A 14,738-nucleotide genomic window follows, 5' to 3' on the forward strand; every position below is an offset into this window, starting at 1 on the left:
ATACATATTTCAAAGTAAAAGAAAATTTCAGTAGCTATTTTTAAAGACATTGAACCTGTAATTTTTTAGATACTTGCACTGCGTGGCAGACCTTTAAACTCCTTATTTTATTATCTGCTTCCCAAAACAAAGAGTTATTTAGTGATGGAAGGAGCTGAAAGTGAGGAGGTCCTTTATTAATAGGGTAAATTGTTGAATAAGCATGAACATAACTTTGAGACAATACAGCATGCAAATACTAAAGATGATAGGGTCCTAACTAATTTCTCAAGTAAAGACATCATGAGTGTTAAGTCTTCTGTAGGATACTAACCTAAAATCAATAACTTCAGAGAATCCCAATAGTTTAATAAACTTTCTGGACAAAAAAAAGGCAGTGTTTTTCTAGATCTGGAAGAATGGCATCTTAACTGGTATCAGATTAATGAGAAATTAATTATATCCCAGAAGACCATGTCTTGTATGTTAACTTCTTTGCTTTTCATTTACAATCTCTGCAAATTTGATAAAAAAAGTTTCTACGTGCTATATACTGTAATGAGATAGCCCAAACCCACTTGTCATATGAAGTTCAGATCTACGTGTGTCTTTACTTCCTCAGTGTGTCTTTACTTCCTCAGTTTCTCCAGAGAGCCATGTAGAATTTGATAATTACTGATTTACTTGCTTTATGCTTTATACCAGGGGTTCTCAACCTTGTCAACTTTAAGACTTGTGGACTTCAACTCCCAGAATTCCTCAGCCAGCTTTTCTGGCTGAGGAATTCTGGGAGTTGAAGTCCACAAGTCTTAAAGTTGACAAGGTTGAGAACCCCTGCTTTATACTATAATTCCTAGTGGAAACCTGTTTGTTCAATAGTGATTTAAAGTTGGCTTATTTTTATAAATCACAGATTATTATAAAATGCAATTGTACAATTGTAAATACAATTGTAGTATACAATTCAGATTAATTGTCTGTCGGAATCAGATAGCACGAAGAGTGATAGCTTATCTCAAATGGAAGAAAAAAGCCAGATGGACAAACTTTCTCAAAGTTGAAAAGGTTGCATTTAACATTTGAATGACATAATTTTCTGTTTTCTTCAAGGGGATTTCTGTACTATTTTCATATATTTTTGCCATGTTATAAGCCTCTTTTAGAACCTATAGTTTCTGCATGTTTACTAGTAGAACGGTAGGAAACTGCACCTCGAATTTTAGGGCTTCAGAAGGGATTTTAAGGAACACAGATAACTAATGAGGTATAAGTCATTAATCCATAATGAAAAATTCTCCTAATGCTAAACCAGGTGCACTTAATACCTTCTAGATGTTTTAGACCAGGGGTGCCCAATGCCTGGGCCACGGCCCATTCAGAACTTGATTGTGGAAGTGGCAGGTAAGAGTGTGTGTGCAGCTCCATTGTGGCAGGTGCGCATGCCTGCCACTCACGCAAATGGACCTGCACATATGTATGCGCCTGCCTGCCACTTACGCAGGACTATCCCCACCCCCTCTGCCGGTCTGCAAAGCTGAAAAGTTGGAGACCCTTGTTTTAGACTGCAGTTCCCATCTCTCCTAACTACCATGTTTCCCCAAAAGTAAGACTGGGTCTTATATTAATTTTTGCTCCAAAAGATGCATTAGGGCTTATTTTCTGGTTAGGTCTTATTTTCGGGGAAATATGTTACTAAATGCATCCATCTGGCTGACGATCTTAACTGGGGCTTATTTTGGGGGTGGGGTTTATATTATGAGCACCCTGAAAAATCATGCTAGGGTTTATTATCCATTTGGGTCTTATTTGGGAGGGGGGGGAAACACGGTAGCAGAGTTGCAAAACAAAGTAAAGCAAGTTTTAACCTAAAAAATCTAGAAGGTACCAAGTTTTCTGTTCTTCTGTTAAACTGCAGTTGAACTTTCTGTCTAAAATAGTTCTGTTTATTATTGTTGGGCGCTCTACTAGATGTACATCATGCTAACCATAAGGCATTAGTACAAAATGTGGGAGGTGAGCATCTGTTTGAGTGTCAGTAACAGGGGTTGACAAAGCTCCCATTAGAAACCAGCTCTACTTATAATCAATACTGCAAATAATTTCATTGTGGGGTTATTACTTCCCCTAAAATTTACTGAGCACAGGGTAAAGTTTTGATCTATTATGTGGAAAAATGTAAATCGAAGCATGTATATGTTGATAGAACAATAACTCTAGTTAACGTAAAGCAGTTTCTTGTGTCCCCTTTTCCATATTTCAATTTTTTAATAGGGTGGTTAAGATGATAGCATTATCATTATGTTGTATCCCAATATTGAAATATTGGTTTCAACTAGCATATTTGTTCAGTGTTCTTTTTTACAAAATGATTGTGTGAATAATTGAATCATGATTGCATACACAAAAATATTGCCTGGAAATATTGTCAGAAAAATGTATTGCTACCCTTTCCTATCTTCCATTAAACTCTTTTGCTTATAGGACTAGGAGTTCCCTGCTAGACTATAGGTGAATCACAGCTTTTAGACACACTTCTATTTGGATATCTCTATTGCTCTCTTGCGCTTTTACCCACTGGGGTGGGGGTGGGGAACCAGTTGAACTTGAAATTGCTGGGATTTCAAGTATCAATAGCAATAGCACTTAGACTTGCTTTACAGCCCTCTCTGAGCAGTTTATAGAGTCAGCATATTGCCTCCAACAATCTGGATCCTCATTTTACCAACCTCGGAAGGATGGAAGGCTGAGTCAACCTCGAGCAGGTCAAGGTCAAATTCAATGATAGGATTCAAATACCTGAACAATTGGTTCTCTGCGTGGATGCAGGCCTGGGCATCTGAGGCCTAGAATGGACTTCCGGAAGTGGCATCCTCCGAGGCCTAGAATGGACTTCTGGAAGCGGTGTGCATTCATCCGGTTTTCCGAACTCAACAAAATTTAGCTACCGGTTCTGCTGAACCGGTGCGAACTGGCTGAATTCTACCACTGGTCAAACTCCTGGCAGTTGGCAGAATTAACCTGCAATACTGCATTCTAACCACTGTGACACCACGGCTCATTGAGTACCTTTAATAACTTTTTTTCCCCCAGTGGCACAATGCCCATAGGAAAATTTAAATTAGACAATTATTTTCTTAATTTCAATGTATTATATTGGCCATTCAGCTTTAAGGATCTTGAGGATTTCTCAGTTTAACTTCAATGACTATAATCATATTAACTGCCTGTTTATTTTAGAAATATACTGTACTTATGTAGCTTAAAATTCAATGTAAAATGCTGTTTTTAATTATTAGTGAATGAAGAGGTTACCAAACAGAATAGCCTAATGGACTATCAAATGGCCATTAACCATAGTGATGGCTTTCCTACCACCACCCATCAGTTTTTTATGGGGCAAAAACTACAGTCACATATCATGCATACTTTCAATTGATACTCCCAACCTCACATTTAACGATACACTTTTTCAATTGCTGAAATTTATGTAAGTAAGAGAGACAATCACAATCATTAGACTGGGGATCCCAGAAAATCTAAAGATGGCCTTTAGGTTTCTGTCTTCTTAGTTTCTTGTATTTAACCTATTAATACTCTGTCACATGAACAAAAACAAGAGAAAGAAGAGATCAAAAAATATCCTAAAGATATTTAGTAATATTCATAGATGCTCAGCTTTTTTGAGGCAATAGAAGACAGTTAAAAGCATCTGATCAGTATACGTGCTCTGAATTCTGTGAATGGAAAACTTTCTGTAATTCTGGATACAATCCAAGAAAAAATGGTTTTATTCTCATTTTGGAGACTAAATATAAACATTGATTTAAGTATTGCCTGTAAAAATAGAGTACGCATTTGCAGTAGTATTGCAGTGGTTGGTGTTCCATTCCAGTCTGGAAATTGTTAGCTGTGCACTGATGAGAATTTAACTCACTTCTCTTTTTAATCTTGAATGGAAGCTAAATGTAGATGACTCTTCCTTTTACCAGATAAGGTTTCTGTTACTCTTTTGGACCTGAGAGTCTTTATTGCCCCTTTCAGTGGTTTGCAAGGGATTTTCTTCTAAAAAGAAGTAGGTAGCAATGCAAACAAAAAGAAGGGACTGGAGGGAAAAAAAAGCTAAAGTTAAGTTGATTTACATCTAACATCTTTTATTTGGTTAATTATTTTAATTAATCAAACTGAAGTTATGACCAACTCTTAGAAACTTCACAGTCAAGTCCATATGAGGTATTTTGGCACTAAAATGGAAGCAGTTTGCCCTTTGTTTCCAGGATGTTTCTTCTTCCCAGACTAACCTGAAGCCCTTGTGATCTAGGAAACTATGAACCAGCCCCAAACCTGCTTATCTGGATGAGACCAGCCAGGTGCTGTGTCTGTTACTGTGTTAATACTGATCCATCCCTGTAAACCTTTCCCCCTTCCATCATATCAAAAATTACAATTGTTGACAAGTTTGGAAAGGGTCTTCGCTGCTTCCCTCCAATAATTTTGCCTATGTTAAATTGGGAGTCCAAAATAGTGTTGATTTATTGCATTTTCTTTTTCCCCCAAATTAGTTTCATCCAAATGGGGTGAAAATGTGTCAGTCATAAGTCATAAATGACTTAGATGAGGGAATTGAAGGGGAACTCATCAAATTTGCAGATGACACTAAACTGGCAGGAATAGCCAATACCCCAGAAGACAAGCTCAGGACTCTAAAAGATCTTGACAAACTTGAACAATGGGCCCTATCCAACAAAATTAATTTTAATGTGGAGAAAAGCAAGTTTTACATTTAGGCAGGAAAAATCAAAGGTACAAGAACAGATTAGGTGAGACCTGGCTCAAAAACAGTAACTGTGAGAGGGATCTTGGAGTGCTAGTGGACGATCACTTGACTATGAGCCAGCAGTGTGCAGCAGCAGTCAAAAAAGATAATACAATCCTGGGTTGTATAAACAAAGGCATAGAATCAAGATCACACAAAGTATTAGTACCGCTTTATAAAATCCTAGTAAGACCACACTTGGAATATTGCAGCCAATTTTGGTCACCATACTTCAAAAAAGATGTTGAGACCTTGGAAAAAGTTCAGAGAAGAGCAATTAAAATGATCAAAGACCTGGAGACTAAAATATATGAAGAATGGCTGCAGGACTTGGGTTTGGCTAGTCTAAAGAAAAGAAGAAACAGGGGTGACATAATAGCAGTATTCCAGTATTTGAGGGGCTGCCACAAAGAAGAGGGGGTCAAACTACATTGCTGGTGGATATAGTGGTATGATGTATTAATGGTCTGGTAATGTTTAAATGTTTTGGAGAAGTAAGATGCACCCAACTTATGCAAGGAAGGAGTGAGGGAAAAAGATATACAAAGTTGTTAATGTACTACTGTACTAACATACTAATGTACACCTGGAATACTGCAACCAATTTTGGTCACCATACTACAAAACAGATGTTGAGGCTTTGGGAAAAGTTCAGAGAAGAGCAACTAAAATGATCAAAACATATGAAGATTAAAACATATGAAGAACAGCTGCAGGACTTGGGTTTGGGTAGTCCAAAGAAAAGAAGAAACAGGGGTGATATGAAAGCAGTATTCCAGTATTTGAGGGGCTGCCACAAAGAAGAGGGCATCAAATTATTCTCCAAAGCACCAGAGGGCAGGACAAGAAACAATGGTTGGAAACTGACCAAAGAGAGAAGCAACCTGGAATTAAGGAGAAACTTCCTAACAGTGAGGACAATTAACCAGTGGAACAGCTTGCCTCCAGAATTCGTGGGCGCTCCATCATTGGAGATTTTTAAGAAGAGATTAGACAGTCACTTGTCTGAAATGGCATAGGCTGTCCTGCTTGAGCAGAGGGCTGGACTAGAAGGCCTCCAAGGTCCCTTCCAGCTCTGTTCTATTCTATTCTATTCCATTCAGTCTGTCTGTTTTTCAGTTATTTGGGCAGATTTTCATCTTTATTTCTAGGATTATCACTGAAAAATTAGGATATGTTTTATTAATATATTTTAAAAACTAGGACTCCTGAGTACTTTTATAATGTATAAGTCTGTGGTTTTATTAGCAAGGCAAAGAGGATAAATTTATGTAAATGGAAATAAATTTATCATCCTGATATTAAGGAATGAATTCACAACATGAGACTATTATCTATTTTTGAAAAGTCTTTGTGTTTTTCAAATGAGATAGTGAAGCAATATGGTCACGAGTTAATAAAAAAAGCTAAGGACTGAATTAATTTTACATGTCACCAATTTTACAATGAAGGTGATTTGGATATTTTTTCTGCTAATCAAAATTTTCTTCTTCTTCTTCTTCTTCTCCATCTCCTTCTCCTCCTCCTCCTCCTCCTCCTCCTCCTCCTCCTCCTCCTCCTCCTCCTCCTCCTCCTCATCCTCCTCCTCCTCCTCCTCTTCTTCTTCTTCTTCTTCTTCTTCTTCTTCTTCTCCATCTCCTCCTCCTCCTCCTCCTCCTCCTCCTCCTCCTCCTCCTCCTCCTCCTCCTTCTTCTTCTTCTTCTCCTCCTCCTCCTTCTCCTTCTCCTTCTCCTTCTTCCTTTATTTCCTCATAATATATCCAGGACTGGAACTAGAAAGACTATAGTAGTGAGACTCTTGTTTATCAGAGCCAGAACACAGCATTAAAAATACATTCATATTAAATTCTTGTCATGTCCCTTCCTGAATTCATAGTGGGTGGTGTGTGTCTGTGCGTGTGCATTGAGAGGTGTTTTTATTTTTAAATAAGTATGGTTTAGTTTTAGTGTCTAGTTTCCTTGTGCAGTGGTTGAACACATAGCTTTCCTTGCATGATTTTTTCCCTCAGGTTTGACCAAAAGAAACTTGACAATTGAAAGCCCTTGAGAATACAATACAGAGGGGCAAATGTGTGCCTCTTGTTTTAGAGATGTTTCATAGAACCAAGATGTTTGATCTGACAGTACTATCTCAAGTATTCTTTATAGAGTGACATGCATAATTCCAAAATGCTCAGGTGTGTTGCAGTGCTGATCACATGACCCCGGGACACTGCAACTGTTATAAATATGAGTCAGTTGCCAAGTGTCTGTATTTTGGCATGACCATTGGGGATGCTGCAACAATCATAAGTATAAAAAACAGTCATAAGTCACTTTTTTCAGTTCCATTGCCAACTTTGAATGGTCACAAAATGACTGCTTGTAAGTCGAGGACCACTTATATAGCTATATATGAGCAAAGTGCTAACATTTTCTCTTGTTTTTCACACTAATCTGGAACTTTACTGAATCACTCTAGACGGATGTCAAATAAAACTGAGATCAACAATGGGAACAGCAAATCCGATGCTGGTCTAGTTTTTTTCTGCCAGCTCAAAGATGGGTGGTTCAGCTTAGTGAGGAAAAGTGACTCAGGTGTTTGTGGCCTCCATGGCAACTATGGACCTGCCCCAGGTCCATCCTTGGCCAAGATGTATATACTAGGGGCTACACATTAGGCCTGTTTTGTTTCAGAGCAAACACGATCTGGCTTTGTAAGACATTGTCCATTCTGTTGCTGTGGTCGGATCACTCTCTGGTTGCTTTTTGGCTGGCTGTGTGATCCTACCTTATAGGGAGAGAGGACCGGTTAGATCAGCCTGTCTCAGGCACCTGATGGACTTTGTGGTTGTAGAGAAGTTTGAGGCTTTAGATCAGGGGTGTCAAACTCAATTTCATTGAGGGCTGCATCAGCATTGCGGTTGCCCTCAGGGAGCCGGGTGGGTGTGGCCAGGATGGGTGCAGCCTACTCAGTGAGCGTGGATGGAGTGGGTGTGGCCTACTGGGTGGGTGTGGCCAACTCTACATCGTTCGCTTCAAGGGTGCCTGTGGGGGTCTGGGCAGAAGTGGGATAGATCTGACGGTCTCTGGCAGAAGAGGATGGGACCAGGGCAAGTGCCAAGGCATGGTCCACTGGAGGAACCTCACTGTTCCTCTCAGGCCATGCAGGGGGGGGGGGCTCATGGAGCTAAGACTGAATGCATTTCACATAGCTGGCCACCATAAAATTGTACACTGGCTCCCTGCTGGCCTGGGCCAGGGCCAAGGCAGCGAGGGCCGTTCCCTCACTGTTTCCAGGATGGCTTCGCGGGCCACATGAAACCACTTTGCGGGCCGCATCTGGCCCCCAGGCCTTGTGTTTGACATGTCTGCTTTAGATTGCATTGCCTCTACATGGCTTTCCCTCTTGCCAGTCTTGGGGTGTTCCTTGGTTGGACAGGCTCTGGGAGACAAAGCACATAAAGAGACACCTACAGCACTGGAGGAAGATGAACAGCAAACATTGATAAGAATCCATATTAAGAATGACAAAACTATGTTAATTCTTCACCGTTATTGCATTTGCTGACATTCCTCCCTCTATGCTTTGCTCAAGGAGACCCAGTCTCTGCTGAGAAGGACAGATCATAGGGTTACTGCAGGACCACTGTGATAAATATTCTCACTATTTGGCAGAAAAAGTCACTTGAATTCACTTAGAGCTGGACTCTGATATTGATATTGGGCTGGGAAAAGGTTGATTTGACTATATATGGTTTAGTTAGGCTGTGTGTATGTGCAAGTCTGCAATAGCTGTCCTTTTATTTTTCCACAAATGATCATAATCCAGTATCAGCTGTGTCTGTCCTTCCAGACAGGCAGAGACACTGGGGAAGACAAATGAGAAAGCACCACTGTTACTGGCCTGTCCTACAGTGCTGTGGCAAAACAAAACAAAAAATGAAAGATGCTACAACACTGTGGGTTGGAATTTCAAACCAAATCCCTCAATTCAAAACTTCATCCGGATCTAATACCTGGCTTGTTAATACACGTGAAAAGGATTTTAGAATTAGATCACAAGCTGAATATGAGTCAGCAGTTTGACTGTACTGCTAAGAAGACAAATATCATTGTGTGCTACATCAATCAAAGCATTGTTAAAATTCCACTCTGTTCTGTATTGGTTTGACTTCCAGGAGGAATGGTCCTCACTGCTTCCTCCTGAGTGATACTCAGTGTACATTGAGCTAAGGCCAAAGTAGGCAACCTTCTGGATTTGAAGTCATATTTTGAATTCTGAGTACCTTCCGAAATAGTGAGTACCTTCAAAGAAATTGCTACCAGGGGATACTTGCCTATTCATAAACTGATCTTGGCTAGTCATAAAACATCAATTTAATAAGAGTTCCTCCTCTCTGTCCCCAATGCAGTAATATGGGAGCTTTCTGGGATTCGAAGGCATTGCAGGAGATAATCATCATCATCATCATCATCATCATCATCATCATCATCATCATCATCATCGAAGTTGGAAGGGACCTTGGAGGTCATCTAGTCCAACCCCCTGCTCAGGCAGGAAACCCTATACCATTTCAGACAAATGGCTGTCCAGTCTCTTCTTAAAAACTTCCAGTGTTGGAGCATTCACAGCTTTTGAAGGCAGGTTATTCCACAGATTAACTGTTCTGTCAGAAAATTTCTCCTTAGTTCTAGGTTGTTTCTCTCTTTGCTTAGTTTCCATCTGTTGCTTCTTGTCCTGCCTTCAGGTGCTTAGGAGAATAGCTTGACTCCCTCTTCTTAGGGGCAGCCCCTGGGATATTGGAACACTGCTATCATGTCCCCCCTCGTCCTTCTCTTTGTTAAACTAGACATACCCAATTCCAGCAACCGTTCCTTATATGTTTTAGCCCCCAGTCCCTTAATCATCTTTGTTGCTCTTCTCTGTACTCTTTCTAGAGTCTCAACATCTTTTTTACATCGGGGTGATCAAAACTGGATGCAGTATTCCAAGTGTGGCCTTACCAAGGCATTGTAAAGTGGTATTAACACTTTACGTGATCTTGATTCTATCCCTCTGTTAATGCAGCCTAGCACTGTGTTGGCTTTTCTAAGCAGAGAAGCTGAGGTTTTGCTTTGCAGAATAATACCAATTTAGTTAATTGTACCAAGCGATGGATGATGATGATGATGATGATACTAAAATAATTTTTTAAAAGACAGGTGGGGCAAGGAACCTGGTGGACTTCAAAGGCAAAACCTTGGAGATATATTTTTGCTCCAAGGCATCAGGTTACCTTTCCATCAGCTTTGGGGCAGGGAACAGGAGGTCTTCCTTGGGCTTTAGGTTGATTCTCTCCTGTGGATTATGTGGCATCCATGGTTGGATGGATCATTCATATTCACATTTTATTGCAGAAAAGAAACATCTTTTGCAAATAAATTGAAAATGTTTGTATGCAGAAAGCATATCTGATGCAAATAAGAACCACCATCATAATCATTTCTCAGAAAAGAATGGCATTTGGTTGAGCTATTAAAAATACATTTAAACAAAAATGGGGGGAAATGATTTTATGTTTCACACCACCAAATTGTGTTTTCATGTTTTAATAAATATTAGCTGATTTTTTAATATACAGAACTTGTGGCCCTCCAGATGTTGTTGAACTACAGATCCTAGTCATCTCATCCATTGATAGCGATAGTGATAACAAATGCTAAAGTTTGTAGCTCAGCAATATCTGGACGGCCAATTCTCCCTCTATTCTGAAGGAAAGAAACAGAACTTATTTCATAATATGTAAGCTAAATTGTAAGTGATACAAATCTTTCAAGTACATACAGAATAACAGAGTTGGAAGGGGCCTTGGAGGCCTTCTAGTCCAGCCCTTTGCTCAGGCAGGAAACCCTGGCCTATACCATTTCAGACAAATGGTTGTCCAAATTAATTGTAGATAGAAGGTTTTAGGAAGAGATTGGACAGCCATTTATCTGAAATGGTATAGGGTTTCCTGCCTGAGCAGGAAGTTGGACTAGAAGACCTCTAAGATCCCTGTCAACTCTGTTATTCTATTATTCTGTTAGAGAGTAATCAACTTCATTGTTTTCCACAAATTAGTTTTCCTCTATGTGCAAAGCAACCATGGTGGAAAAAATGTTGGTGTTGGAGCAAAGGATTGTGGCATTTACTTCCTTCTCAACTATAGTGCAAGAATAACAACTCTGAAGATGCTTGAACTCTGCAGAGCTCTGCAAATGGGGTCACAGGGCTTTCCTTCTTGAAAGCCCTCTGGCCTCATCCTTCCTCCTGGCTCCTGAACATACACCATCCTAGCAGGTCCTATAAGAAGAAAGCTGTGGTGGGGGGGAGCTTTGTATTTTTCCTCACAATCTAGCGGAAGCAAACAGTGTGAATTTCTCCCAACTCCACAAAGGCATGCCAGTGCAGAAAGCTCCCCCCCCCAATTCCTAAAAGGATATTTGTTTGCACAAGACTGATGTGAACTTGGACAGGCCGGCAATTTTGCTCCTCATTTCTGAATTGACAGAAGTGAAGGTGCTTCTGGGCCGTTTTCACACTGCTTTTGTGAAAGTGAAAAGAGTTGGCCTAGATAAAATAATGTGGATTTGATTCAACAAAATGTTTTCAGCTATGGAGAAGACAATGTTGAAGCAATAAAGCCACCTGATTTATTTATTTATTTTTCAATAAATCAGGTTGTGGTTTGTTTCTAATAGCTTGAAATTTTCAGGCCGGCAGGCTGCAGAATTGCCTACAGTGTGATTGGAGCTGAGTAACTGGAGTAATCTTCGGTCCACACCAATTTGTGTCTACAGTCTGGATTGCTTTGCTGTGCACTGTAGGATTGTCCATACAATGTGCCACAGCTGCTCAGCATAAGCTCTGTGGGAAAAAGTTGAGAGGAGTTTTGAAATGAAGAAAAGGAGAGGAAAACGGGTACTTTGTTTCTTTCTTGAAAGAAAAAGGACCATATTGCTTCATGAGAGAGCTTAAGGAATTGCTTCATTTGAAGTTTCTTCAAAGCTTTTTATGGACCTAAGAAAAATAATGTGGACATGGCCAAATACAAAGCCATTGGTATTAGGAAGAAAAGAATAATGAGTCCAGAAGTCTTTGGAACTCGGACTTAATGCATTGCTTTGCTTAAAGTGAAATGTGTAAAAATCATTGATGTCTAAATAAACCAGTTTAATAAACCGCTTTATGACCAGATTATAGTTGTCTAGGAAAATATAGAATTAGTAGAACTGAGTGAATATTTTCACTCTCATATTAAGTTTGATTTTGCTAAGCTGATCACTTGACTCTGCTTTTTTCACCTTTTTCATCAGGCTTCTCTTACTTCAAGATTTACTAATCTGTGCAAAACTGATTAGAGATGCTTATCTACTTATCTCTTACAATCCTTCCTCTCAAAGTATAAAGGAAATCTATGAAAAGAGTTCAGTAAGATATCTTTATTAACATCTCGTGTATATCTTTCTAATAATGCATACTTATCTTTAAAAAAAAACAAGGTAGCCATATTGGGGAATGAAATAGTACCTTACGCATGTGAATAAGCTATTTCCAATTTAATAAAGATGTTCTCTTATATTTTAAATCATTCTTATTTATAATCCATAGAAATGCCTGTTAGATCACAGCTAAATGCATTTCTAATGAAATCAGTTTAATGTTTATCTAATGGGAAGGGAGACTTTCTCTTAAAAGAATTAATAATTTGACCACAAAATGACTACATGTCATGACTAAATTAGTTTTGGATTTTAGTAGCACTTCCTAGACTATTCCTGAGTAGACAGGAATAGAAGTGCAGCAATAATTAGGCAGATGTTTTGAATCTTGACAATAGACATGAACTGCCTTATCCTCATAGCAATGGATATAATACGACTCTGAGTACCCATTAAGAAACAAACTATGGAAAGCAGTGCTTCATTGAATGAGATGGACTAAGTAGCCTAATTATATTGTTTCAGGGTTCTGCTTCATTGCGACTATTCTGAATGTTTGGAAAAATGAGCTTAATTTCTACATTTTCCCCTTTTAGGTCCAACTCGCAAAATGCCACCCACTGCCAGTGCCATGGACTTTTTCCAACTCTTTGTTCCTGATAATGTGCTAAAGAACATGGTGATTCAAACCAACATGTATGCCAAGAAATACCAGGAGCGGTTTGGCAGTGATGAGGCTTGGATGGATGTCACTCTGATAGAAATCAAGGCCTTCCTTGCCTATATGATATCTACAAGCACTCACCATTGTGAGTCGGTCCTCGGCATCTGGAGTAGTGGTTTCTATAGCAACAAGAGCATCGCATTAATCATGACTCAGGCAAGATTTGAGAAGATTCTTAAGTACTTCCATATTGTGGCCTTTCGTTCGAGTCAGACTACACATGGCCTCTATAAAATCCAGCCCTTTCTGGACTCTCTGCAACATAGCTTTGACTCTGCTTTCAAGCCTTCCCAAACACAGGTGAGATTTGATTTCTGGGTTGTGAGAAATCTTACTCCTTTCTTGCACTAAAACTCTAAAACATACCATGAATCAGCAAGAAAACCTAATCTGTAAAGGAAGCATGTGGGGAATGCATTTGCATGTTTGGTTTCATAAGAGCACATCTAAAAATTTTCAGGGCAATCAAACCCAGGTTTTAAGGTGCCTTTATGATTCTACTTCTCAGTGGTATACAAATAGTGTAGGTGGGCTTGATGGTGGCCTTATGGGGACCCATCTCCCCTTGAACCATGCTTCAGTATGCAGTGGTGGAGAGGTATAGGCGATAGGTGTTTCCAATATGGTCAAGGGAGAGATGTCTCAGCAATGTACAAAAACCTTCTGAGTCTTTCCAGGGATTCTACAATGTGGGGTGAATGATAGTTACATTGAAAAAGTGGCCTTTAAGTTCCAGGCATCTGCTAAAACACAGCCTGTGAACTGGAAAAATCCCACAGTGGCTTCTTCTATTCTCTGAGACTTCTTAAACACAACTGAGGAATGAATGTGACAACAGAGCATCCCTTAGAGATATATCACTCACTGATTCAGTTGACATGATGAAACTGGTTAGTTTTTCTTCTGAATTTATGAAATCCAGGCTGGGCATAAGGTGATGATGATGTTGTTGTTGTTGTTGATGATGATGATGATAATAATAATAATAATAATAATAATAATAATAATAATAATAATAATAATAATGTTGGAAGGGACCTTGGAAGGGACCTTGGAGGTCATCGAGTCCAACCCCCTGCTCAGGCAGGAAACCCTACACCATTTTGGACAAATGGCTGTCCAGTCTCTTCTTAAAAACTTCCAGTGTTGGAGCATTCACAGCTTCTGGAGGCACTTTGGAGAATAGCTTGACTCCCTCTTCTTTGTGGCAGCCCCTGAGATATTGGAACACTGCTATCATGTCCCCCCTCATCCTTCTCTTCATTAAACTAGACATACCCAATTCCAGCAACCGTTCTTCATATGTTTTAGTCTCCAGTCCCCTAATCATCTTTGTTGCTCTTCTCTGTACTCTTTCTAGAGTCTCAGTGTCTTTTTTACATCGTGGTGACCAAAACTGGATGCAGTATTCCAAGTGTGGCCTTACCAAGGCATTGTAAAGTGGTATTAATACTTCACGTGATCTTGATTCTATCTCTCTGTTAATGCAGCCCAACACTGAGTTGGCTTTTTTGGCAGCTGCAGCACTCTGCTGGCTCATATTTAAGTGATTGTCCACTAGGACTCCGAGATCCCTCTCACAGTTACTACTATTGAGCAAGGTACCCCCTATACTATACCTGTACATTTGGTTTTTCTTGCCTAAATGTAGAACCTTACTTTTTTCACCATTGAATTTCATTTTGTTAGATAGCGCCCAGTGTTCAAGTCTGTCCAGGTCCTCCTGTATCTGAAGCCTATCTTCTGGAGTGTTGGCTATTCCTGCCAGCTTGGTGTCATC

At 39.6% G+C, this 14,738-nt stretch overlaps 1 protein-coding gene across 1 annotated transcript in view; it reads left to right on the forward strand.

Moving 5' to 3' along the window:
* Positions 1-14,738, forward strand: part of PGBD5 (piggyBac transposable element derived 5) — an 81,472-nt gene that overhangs the window by 34,303 nt on the left and 32,431 nt on the right. Inside the window, exon 2 of the mRNA XM_039325318.1 lies at positions 12,831-13,258. Within this exon, the coding sequence (XP_039181252.1) occupies positions 12,831-13,258 (428 nt within the window). The remainder of the gene's footprint in view (positions 1-12,830; positions 13,259-14,738) is intronic.

This window comes from Crotalus tigris, unplaced genomic scaffold (genome assembly GCF_016545835.1).
Source record: "Crotalus tigris isolate CLP2741 ecotype Arizona unplaced genomic scaffold, ASM1654583v1 scf7180000024326.325410, whole genome shotgun sequence".
Taxonomy (NCBI): Eukaryota; Metazoa; Chordata; class Lepidosauria; order Squamata; family Viperidae; genus Crotalus; species Crotalus tigris.